This window comes from Prosopis cineraria, unplaced genomic scaffold (assembly GCF_029017545.1).
Source record: "Prosopis cineraria cultivar Desert tree isolate PC_DT_omini unplaced genomic scaffold, ASM2901754v1 PC1153, whole genome shotgun sequence".
In the NCBI taxonomy this organism is placed as follows: domain Eukaryota; kingdom Viridiplantae; phylum Streptophyta; class Magnoliopsida; order Fabales; family Fabaceae; genus Prosopis; species Prosopis cineraria.
This window is the reverse complement of record NW_026556478.1, coordinates 1-11,879: the sequence shown is the minus strand read 5'-3', so window position 1 is coordinate 11,879 and position 11,879 is coordinate 1. Positions and strand designations below refer to the sequence as shown.

The 11,879-nt window shown below is 27.0% G+C and overlaps 1 protein-coding gene across 1 annotated transcript; it reads left to right on the top strand.

Moving 5' to 3' along the window:
• The first annotated feature begins 10,351 nt into the window (after positions 1–10,351).
• Positions 10,352–10,925, top strand: LOC129299416 (probable serine/threonine-protein kinase PBL8). Its single transcript, XM_054937884.1, has 2 exons — positions 10,352–10,688; positions 10,794–10,925. The coding sequence occupies exons 1-2, from the start codon at positions 10,362–10,364 to the stop codon at positions 10,908–10,910; spliced, it is 444 nt and encodes a 147-aa protein (XP_054793859.1). The 5' UTR covers positions 10,352–10,361; the 3' UTR covers positions 10,911–10,925.
• The last annotated feature ends 954 nt before the right edge of the window (positions 10,926–11,879 follow it).

Genomic DNA, 11,879 nt, shown 5'->3' with positions numbered 1-11,879 from the left:
AACGCTAGAAGGGTCAATGTGAGAGTTCCAGAGAAGTAGAAGGGGAAATAGATAGAGTCACCTCCAAGCTAAAACAGATTCTTAGCCGTCGATTTCATTGACACCTGTCGTTTGGCAACTTAGAGTGAAGAAATTGCATCACTTTGCATGATAGCTTTATTATATAACATCAAAACAAACACCATTATCTCGTCAGCATAAACAATGCTCATCTTTGAGACTTTATGACATTATATTTATTTCTTTTTTAAAATGAAAGGCTATGTGTCAAACCCCAAAAAACAATATGTTAATTATTAATTGGAACACACATAGGTTAAATACATAATTGATTTTATATTAGAAACTACCAAAACCACATTCTGTGGAAATGAATAAATACAAAATTGACATGCAACTTAAGAGAGCTTTTTCAAGGACAACATGACTTAATCAATTCACTTCTTTTATAAGTTAGTACACGGGCACAAATCCAAAAACAATTGTGTGGTTGCTAAAATGTAAAATTACATAATAGTGAGGGCCAAAATTAATTTTAGCATTTTTACAAATAAAAACTAAGTAATTTTTGCAAAAATTTTGTGCCATGGGGAAGCACCGCTCACTGCTTACCTCTCAATCCGTTCCCTAATAGGATTTACATGACTTATTATTAATTTTTGAACATTATGAGCTATATTTTAAAAAAATAAATTTGATCTTTCATAATGTACAAAGTAAATTTTTTGGATGTTAATAAATTTTAAAAAATAAAAATAGATAAATACACAGGCTTTCAAATTCAGCCTAACTCCAATCACTAAATCTTAGACTTGAAAAAAAATAACCAATTTTAAAATAATCAGGCCTTTGAGTTTCAACCCGTACATGCCCGTTGTTAGCAGCTTCAAAAATATTTCTTAATAGAAAATCTAATCAGTCGAAAGACAAGCTCCAAGCTAGTATGTTCCATGTAAAAGTGGAAACCGAAAGGGCTAAGTCTTTAAACTTGATTTCTCAAAAAAAATTTAATTTTTAAAGCCTGACATTTATTTAAAGGGTTCAGGGTCTGGCTTATAAACCTTTTTATTATTTTTTTATTTTTTAAAAAATAAAAATTTTAACTATAACATTTCATATATTTTTAAAACATAAATTATAATATTAAAAAATTAAAAATAAATAATAAAAAATCAAATCTCAAATTATAAACATATATTTTAAAGTTTGAATTTAATTTAAAAAAATTAAAAATATTTTTTTTTTAGAATTAAAATGAAAAAGGGTCTAAAAATATCGCTTGAACCCGAGCCCATTTTTTTAGGACCTATCAAGGTTAGGCTTCAAAACCTGATTTTTCTAAAAAAATGATATTTTTTAAACTCAAATTCTTATAAAAATGAGTTTAAATGGACAGCCAGTTAAACTTAATCTTATTACCTACTCTAGTTCCACACACCAATCCTAACCCATGATCATATTCATATGTGAATGATCACATTGTTTATCGTTGAACTTTGTTTCAACTCTTTATTGCGAAATTTATAATTATATTAAATTAATATGATGTTGATTTTTTATTCGATGAAATAAAGGAAGGTTATATTCTATGACGAGCGGCTTGAAATTGACAACTGAGAACAACAACAAATAATATATAAAAAAGGAGACTCAGGTTTCAAAATTAAGAATAAGGAATAAGAAATAAAAAAATGGGATGCCAAGTTCCTCACATATCTTCCCACTTTTGGATTAAACATAAGATAAAAATTTAACATTAAACAATAATAAATAAAAGCAAAGGACGGTCAAAAATTTTGTTCGGGGAAATGTTCAAGTGGGCCATGCACGAAGGAATATCCCGAATATTCTTCTTCCTCCGTCTTCTCGTGTCTGACAAGTGTCCTATGTTTTTATCCCAAAAAAGAAAAGAGCCTATTCTCATGTCGGACAAACAAACGATTGTCCTATGGGCCCAAAAGTTTGAATTGAAAGTTAATTTGAAATTTAGAATTGAAAGTTAACAATAAAAGTTGATTAAATTAATAAAAATTTTAGTCTATAATTTGTAAGGTTGTAAGATTATGTTTTGACGTGAGAATCTTATTAATAGATAATTTTTAAATACCTGCGTAAATACTATTTGAGTTCCAAAGCATCTAACGAAAAAAAAAATGGAAGTTTACATAAGAGATGTCTAGATTATTTTTGTAATCATAGGAATCTCTTCTAAAATAAGACTATCTTGTCAGGGAAAAAAAAAAGAGGAAGAGAGAGACAGAGATTGATTTAAAAAAAAAAAGAGAAAAAACCTAAATTGGAGGCATGGAATTTAAAGAAGATCACTCATGAGAAGTAAATTGTAAATGAATAAATATAGTTTTATGAATATATATATATATATATATATATTGTTTATGAATTTAAGGAGAACCATTTGTGAATTTTTAAAAAAGTTATTATGAATTTATGAAAAATCAGTCAATTACATGAGGGGGTTCCTAAATTATTGATTTATAGTAAAGACTATTTATATTCATTGGGAACCAATGTTTCATATATTTACTTATAGCATTTTTTAAATTTACAATTGACTATTCCTAAATTACAAGTGATACGTAAATTTATTGGACTATATATTCATTGGCATTGAATTTTTATAAATTTACTGTTAAACTTTTTAAAATTTACAAGCAACAAGATATAAATTCATAATTTTATTTATTCATTTACAGATAACTTTACTCAAATTCACAAATAACTTTACTTCAATTCATAAGTTACATTTCATTTATTATTTTAACAATTATTTATTTTTTAACTACAAAAATGCCATGATTTTTTCAAGATAATTCAATGTCTTCAATTGACACTAATACCTTTATAAGGTTGATAATTGTCATTTTCCCTTATATCAATATCAATAATTATAAAAAAAAGTCTCCCTTTCTTTTTTTTATAAAAATCAATTATATAAGTACAAAAGAAAAATATTACAATAATATCATTCATAGGTGATAGGAAAAATAAATACTCTTTCATTAAAAAATATAAAATATTTTTAACTAAATCTAACCCCTCAATAAAGTGATTACCTACTTTTTAACTAACCCTATCTTTTTATATTTATCTTTATTAAACACCCTATAATAAATATAAAATTATTATCAATAGTGACACTTTTAAAAAAAAGCAATAATTACAGTTCAAAAGATTAAAAATGTCTTACATTTTTTAATATTCAACTTCTCTAAAAATGCTATACATTTTTTAATAAAAGGAGAAAGTAACAGCAATATTCCTTTCAGATGCTTTATATAAAAGATTCCGAGGGAGTTGTATCTAGCTAGGTGGGTCTTCATATATTTAAAAAAAAAATAAATTACATTGTTTATGATCTATAGATAATTAGATCATAGATCTAATGCGGAGTTGAAGTCTAGAAAAGATGAGGCACAATATATTTATATTGATATTGATATAAATAATATAGATATGGAGGAACAAAATATTGGGTTAATATTTAATTTTATCTCTATAGTTATTTTTTTAGTAGCATTAGGTGCCTTATATTTTTAAGTGAGGCAGTTTATAACTCTGAATTATTTTTGAGGAACAAAAAATCCTTCTATTAATCAACTGTTAACTTTTTTGTTTTTTGCTGATGTGGCATGTGCATGGGTCTATGCACAGTAATATGTAAAACTTTAATATATCTTTTAGTGTTAATTTATCCTTAAACTCTTTTTCTATAAGTTTTAAACCAATGTAAAGGCTTTTTCTAGAAGCGCTAGACATCTTGCAGTTTTATTAAATAAAATTTAATAAATATTATTAAAATATTAAGTATTTTAATATTAATAATTTAATTATTTTTTTAGTTAGATTAATGATTTAATTATCATTATTATTTAAACATTAATCACCCAATTTAGTATTTTTGATATTTGTAATTCTGTATTAAAAACAAAATGGATGAACCCCCAAATTAATGGAATGATTTTTTCTTCACATTTCTCTATTTTTTTTCCTTGTTAAATAAATTTTTTGATAGCACATTAATAAAATAAATAATATCTTTTAAATAAATGTTTTTGTTGGCATACTATTGGTTCTGATTTGACATGTTTTTTATTTTACTTTACTAACACTACAATGTATAAAGATTATTAAATTGGGTAGTGTAATATTTTAGAGGAAGATCGTTAGTTGACCAAAAAAATTATAAAAAATGATCTAAAAATTTAAAGAACTTAACCAATATTAAAAATATAAGTAAGTTCGACACGCATAAAAAGTTAATGATTTAGGCATTGTCATGAAGAGAAAATCAAAAATCAAAATAAAAAAATTAAGAAGCTATTTATAAATTTATAAAATACTAATTTGAGTTATTAATATTAAAAAATAATTATAAATTTTAAATAAATATTTATAAATAATAATATTTAAATTTAAAATATGAAAATATTTAATATTTTGGGAAATTTTATTAAATTTTATTTTAATAAGATTTTAAAGTTCCCAGTACTCTTAAAAAAAAAATTTCAGTGCACTCTGCTCTCTTAAAAAAAGAGTTTAGAGATAAATTAATATCAAAAAATATGATCAAAGTCTTACCTATTATTTACATGAACCCCACATACATGTCACATCAACAAAAAATGACAAAGTTAATGGCTTCCTAGCAAAAGAGCATTTTTGAATCTCAAAAAAATACTTCAACAGAGATTATTTCACTTAAGAATATAAAATACCTAATATTTTTTAAAAATAAGTATAAAAGATAAAATTAAAACTTCTATTTATATTTTGTATTCGTAGACATAAAAGTACTCTCACTTTTAGACAAGGGTGCGCGCGGCTGGTCGCCCACATGGACACAGTCTGGGCTGCCTTCTGATTCTTAGCCTACCTAAATATTTCCCTTCTCACCACACTTTGTGACATTGGACTTGAATTGAATTGGGCCTACTGCTAAACACAAAAAAAAAAAAATTGAAATTAAACTTTTTTCTTCGTGTTAGCTAGATTAGACGTAGATGTTGTACACAAAGTATGAAATAAAAATTCGAACGTGTATTTGTCAATTACAAATATTTAGCTATCAAACTCTAAAAATGTAGTTGTTGCTGATTAAAATTATCAAGTAGATATTCGTATATTGCCAAGTGTTCAAATTTTAACAAATAAATATCTATTTGTTATATCCTTTGAAATACTTTATAGGAGTTGTCCATGACATTATCAATCACAATTATGATATTAAAAAAAATATATGTTCACAATTGCTTGTCATAAAACTATAAATGTTTTATGAATTTACAAATGTACATTTTACATTAGCATTCGCTTATCTCCAAAGGAGACTTTCAACACTTAAAAAGCATTTTCAATAAATCAGAGCACTTTTTACTTTTTATTTTAACATAATTTCACTTGAGTCCTACATGCTTGCAGATAAATGTCATGTTCTATTTAGCTTTTTTATAATTTTCTTTCTTCCAAGATTTCTACCTTATCTATTTGATCTTCAAATAACATGAAATTGAGTAGGTGGTATTTTTTTTTGAAAGGTGAGAAAGTGAGACTGGGCATAAATGCATTAGAGTTGGCTTTCCTCTCTATGGTGGAGGAATCACTGCATTCCTAAATCATCAAATTAAATTTAATAATTTAAATTTAATAATTTTTAAAAGTATAAATTCAATATGAACAATTTTGATTTATAATAAAGAGAAAACGTAGCAATGAAAAAACCCACCCCACATAACAAATTTATCTACTTGATTTTTCATAATATCCCAGTGCAAGTGTTAGAAACTAATTCCTTAAAATATTATATTTTCATTTAAGGGATTGACATTTCTCAAAAGGTGTTTTTTCTTGTATGTACAGACCAAAAATCAAATCATGGTCACATGCTTAAAAGACATGGATGGATTTAGCATTAGAAAATCAAGTTTATTTAATAAAGCATTACTTGCAAAACCAGTCTAGTGGGTGCTCCCTAGTCACTTCTGAGGAGGGTTACCTTCTTTGATAGCTCATGTAATTAAACTAAAGTACTATTTTGATATAAATGAAGTTTTTTTTTTTTTAATGAGTAGGTAAGTAAAATATTCAATCTAGAAAGGAACGAAACACTCTACACATTTGATCATTGTCAAAATTGAGTGAAAAGTTAGAAATGGATTTTATAATTTATTTAACCACATTCGGTGGACCCTATAAGCAATAGTGAAGTAAAACTAATTTGAGTAATATTTAAAGATACTGTCCTTAAAAGTACCTTTATACATTCATCAATAGTTCTCCAGAATTAAACAAATTCCTCTGGTAAACCAATAGGGAACAGAACAACATAAATAATAGAGGGGGAGAAATCAAAACTGAAAAAGGCAGAACATGAGAGAGAAGCCCGAAAGCTCAAAAGCCGTGTACCGAAACTCGTTGCCTATGCCTTTTATAAACGTGATATCAGACAAAAATGACTGAGCTCAATAAACCACCAGTTTGTAGAAAATAAAATACCATTAAAATATTGTCTCTAGACATTTGGAATTTAAAACAAATTAAGAAACTCGATTAAGGTTTTAATAGAAATAATTTCCGGTTAATGGATAATAAAGCCACCATTTTAAATATTTGAAATATGTAAATCTAAGAATTTTTCTGGTAAGCTATTTTTAAATAAATATTTTTATTTTTGGCAAAAATATCTTTGCAAAAAATACTTGACACCACATCCACATCACAAGCATGGCACAAATTATCAGTTTTCAATTGGATTGGTTGAGGTTGGCCACTTTCATACAGTGAGCCTTTTCATTGTGTTGACATATTTACTAACTCATTTTTACTTTTCAATACTTATACTTTTAGCATTCCCACTCACAAGTACTACAATGGGAGACCTTGTTCAATGTGATATGGTTTTTGAAATACAAGTTTGGCTACTGATATACTTTATTCAATTTTTAATACAAGACAATTAATTAACTTTGCACTTATTAAGAAATGTTATTATTCCTTAAAATTATAAAAAATGTAACCTTTCAATTTTTTAATCATAATAAATTGCCATTGAGGAATTCAACCGTATTAAATAAATAGGTGTAAATTTTAAAAAAATAAAATTTATTACTCTAATTTTACCTTATATTAATAACAAAAATTTAAAATTGTGTTAGGTTAAGGAGTAGAAGAAGTATATGACAGAGAAACAAGTAATGAACTGCGAGGATTTTTAGTACTTCAAGTTTGGATAGGGTGTAAGTGTCACAATAGAAAATATATGGTGATAGCTCCATACAAAAGTGGCGAAATACATTGTTTTATAAAAAAATAATAATAAAATCTCTTTAAATTATATAAATAATATTTTTAATATCTTGAAATGTCATAATTCTCTTAAAATTCTTATGGACTTTTTTGTCATTAAAGAATTAATATATATGATCAAATTGCCTTTAATTTAAATTTGTGAATTGTTATTGAATTCTTGTAATTTAAAAAAAGTTGTTAATTTTAGAATAAAACTTGTGAATGACTATTACATATATAACATTTGAGGAATATCAGGCTTTCAAATGCAAGCTCGTAAATTGCTATTGAATTATTGCGATTTTAAGAAGAAATACTGCAAATTTTATAACAAAAATTATGAATGGTAATTGATATTTGAATCAGGGTAATTTGATCATTTATATTAATTCCTCAATGATAAAAAAGTTCTTAGGGATTTCAGAGAAATTATAACATTTTAAGAGATTAAAATATCATTTACATAATTCAAAGAGATTTTATAATTATTTTTCCTTATTTTATTTTCATCTTTTCATTTTTAATAATATTTTTAAAACCTAAAAAAATGATAGCCTTGCACAAAAAATAAAGCGTCATTTTATATTTTATTGACCACATTATTACAATTATATTTTATATAATTTTAATTAATAAAAATACAATTAAAAATTGAGATATTTTTAATAAATAAAAGATATGCCCTTTATTAAAAAATATAAAGTATTTTTAACTGAATTTTACCCTCAATAAAGTAGTTTATATATTTTCTAACTAATTTCATTTCTTTTTATATTTATTCCTATTAAACACCCTACAATAATATGAAGTCATTATAAATAGGGGCATTTTTTAAAAAAGACAATGATTACACTTCAAAAAAACTAAAAATGTATTACATTTTTAAACATCTAACTCTTTAAAAATGTAAGTCTAATTTCTCAAAAAATGTCTTACATTTTTAAACTAAGGGAGTATATTCTTTCTATTAAAAATGTAATACTCTCTCTGTTAAAAAATGCAAGACATTTTTAACAAAATTTTACCTCTATAAAATAATTACTTACTTTTAAATCAATCTTATTTTTTTATATTTATCGGTATTGAACACCTATGATAAATATAAATTCATTCATTAATAAGGGCATTTTGAAAAGAAAATAATCATTACATTTTAAAAGATTAAAAAATGCCTTATATTTTAAATATGTAACTTCTTAAAAAATACTTTATATTTTTGAATGAAGGTAGTATATTTTTAAAATCTTATTCCATAAAAATATTAGTTTCTCCCTTTGTTAAAAATATAAGACATTTTTAATTAAATTTTACCCCGATAAAGTTATTATTTACTTTCAAACTAACTCTATTTTTTTCACATTTACCTCTATTAAATACCTTATAATGAATATAAAGTTATTATCAATAGAGATGCTTTTGAAAAAATAATAATTACACTTTAAAATTTAAAATATTTATATTTTTAACGGAAAAAGTAATTATTTTTAAGCTAACACAATCTCTTTGTATTTATCTTTATTTAATAATATATTTTATTTTAAAATAAATATAAAATAATTATTTATTATAAAATACTTTAAATAATATATTAATTATTTTAAAATAGTAAAAATATCTTAGTATATTTTTTACTTTTTGTACCGTGCAATTCTCATGAATTGAGTCAGTTAAAAAGATAATAGCGGAGCGAGAAAAGATCCTGACGGACGTTGTGGTCTGCGCCAGAGTCATGACCGCACGTGATGTGAAAGTTTTTGAACGGTTTTCGAAGTTAACAGCTTTTGTCTGGTTGAAAAACAAAGTTTACAGCTTTTTGCAGTTTATTGATAAAATAAAATAAAAATACAAGCATTAGTAGCACTGGACACATTTTTCTCGAAGTTAGTTAAATTCAACACAAACTAATCTAGGAATGAGTTTGTTTAAATTACATGAATGTAAAACTTTTTCATTAGCAATTTTTTAAATATCACCTTGTTTGGAAAAAAAAAAAATAAAATGTAAAAGCAGTTCAAGTTTTTTGCTCAAAAAATTCACTTCAATTAACCATGGTTATAAGTTAATACTCCCTCCATCTTAATTTTTAATATTTTTTAATAAAATATATATATTAATAAAATTTATTAAATATAATTTATAATCTCAATATTTTTATAATTTTAAAAATATTCTTCATCAATAAGATAGAGAAAGAATTAAAAAAATATTCCTTCAATACATACTATTAGTTACCTTTTAAAAGAGATTTATGATCCTTAATATAAAATATTGATGGGATAATTAATTTTTTCCAATGTTATCTCTATAAATGATTAACTATAAGAAATAATCTAATATAAAGATAAATTTTTTATTTAACATTGATAAAATTAGAAATTTATTCTAATTTCAAACAATATTAATGATTTAATCATTTTTTTAATCTGATGAAGTGATTAAAGATGTGAGGATTCACTGGATTTATTTTGTTGGGGGGCCACGCAAGAGATTTGATGTGAGAGGCACATTATTGTTAGAAATACGGTATTATTGGAACCGTAAAATAGAAAGAGCGAAGAAAGGAAAGGTGTAGAGGAGGCGAAGAATGAAATTCTGGGCCTCGGGGATAGCAACATCCCGTGCTCCTTCATCACCACCAAGCCTCTCACTCCCATTGCTACTCTCTCACCATCTCCTACATTCTTCGTCGTTCGTCCTTCTTCTTCTTCTTCTTCACCTCTTCAATGGGCAATTGTGGCACCAGAGAGGAATCCGCTGTTGTCTCCATGCTCAAGGTTCTTCTTCTTCTTTTGTCTTGTTCCACCTCCAGATCTAGGGGCTCTGGCTTTCACTTTCTGATCATCTGTTACTTATTTTATTTCTCAATTTCTGGATTGCTTTATTTTCTTATCATCTGAACTGTTCTGACCTAACCTATCAAACTCAGTATTGGTGTCTCTGCTGTGTTTTTAATTCTGAATTGAATGCTTATGCATTGTGAAATTGAACTCGTGGAATTAAGGTGAATTGACTTACATTTTGAGTAATGTATGAATTTGGCAGTTCAACAGCTGCACATGTCGTCCTTGACATCTAAAAGTGCTGCCAGCGACAAGAAGCACCATCGGTCTGTGTCAGATCTGAGCGACATTTCCACCCCGCGGCACAACTTCGAAGATGCCAGGAAGAATACACTACTCTATACTCATGTCATTGCTTTCACATTGTATGAGCTTGAGACTATTACGAAGAGTTTTCGCTCCGATTATATCCTCGGAGAAGGGGGCTTCGGCACTGTCTATAAAGGTTATATTGACGAGAATGTGAGAGTTGGACTCAAATCCCTTCCTGTCGCTGTCAAGGTTCTGAACAAGGAGGGTCTTCAGGGACATCGCGAGTGGCTTGTATGTTTCGATTCCTTGTTAATGATTTTACTTACGTTATTTCTTCATTGATTTGATTAAATCAATTTAACTCTTCGTCATCTTGTTTATTCGCCACCACCATAGACAGAAGTCAATTTCCTGGGCCAGCTCCGGCATCCTAATTTGGTTAAGTTGATCGGATACTGCTGTGAGGACGATCACAGGCTACTTGTATACGAGTTCATGTTTCGAGGAAGTTAGAGAATCATCTATTCCGAAGTATGCAACATATTTAATTCTTCTCCTCACTTTTGCATCTCCTTTTATACTTGTTTCTTTCACTTGTCGGTTTTGCAATAGCATAGTTCAATTTTTCCCGTAAAAAGTGAAACAAACAAAGGAGGGAAATTGTTGGGTCAAGCTCCAAGCCTTATCTTATGCTATCCGCTGTATCTTAGACATTTTGGGAGTCTTTCTCGTGGTTGTTTCCTGTTTTCATTTCCAATACTAGTGTCCTAGGAAAAAGGGATGTAAAATGTGTAAATTTTCCAAGTTGGCTATTGGTAAGGCAGTTTAGTGTGCCTATGTTCCTGACCTCTATTTCAACAGGATGAACAACTTCTTATATGAGGGAGAGGTACGCCAAACCAGCAACTTTAGGCTGAACTTGATTTAAATTTAGATCTTAAAAGCAGCCCAACTTCTTTTCACTGCAGAAATCTTTATCCTGACGATTAAACAGATGATATCATAAATTATGACCCATGCACCGCTAATCAGGATTTTATGATTCATAATACACATGCTCAGATTCCATGAAATAGACTAGTTGATATGGTAAAATTTCCCTTATTTTCTATGTTGCTAAAACTCAATCTGCAAATGAAAAACTCTTTAGAATCTTAGATTCCTTTCAGATGCATCTTACTTCTTGAGCTTTTTTTTATGTTACTCAGTTTATACTCGGTGGAAAATTGATGGTTTATACCCATTAAAATAATTGCATTGGCATCTTATTCAATGTTCTGATTACTGATCAGACAAAGTTATTTGTTGTTGTGGTTCAATTAATACACTACTATGCCATCGGTTCAAACATTGAATGATGAAAAATTGACAGTTGGCGACCTGAACTGTTTCATTGATAGAGACAGGAGTTAGCAGTTTAGCGGGTGCTTTAAATTGGGAAGCTAAGGTGGTCCGTAACTCTGAAATTAGTTTCTATACAAT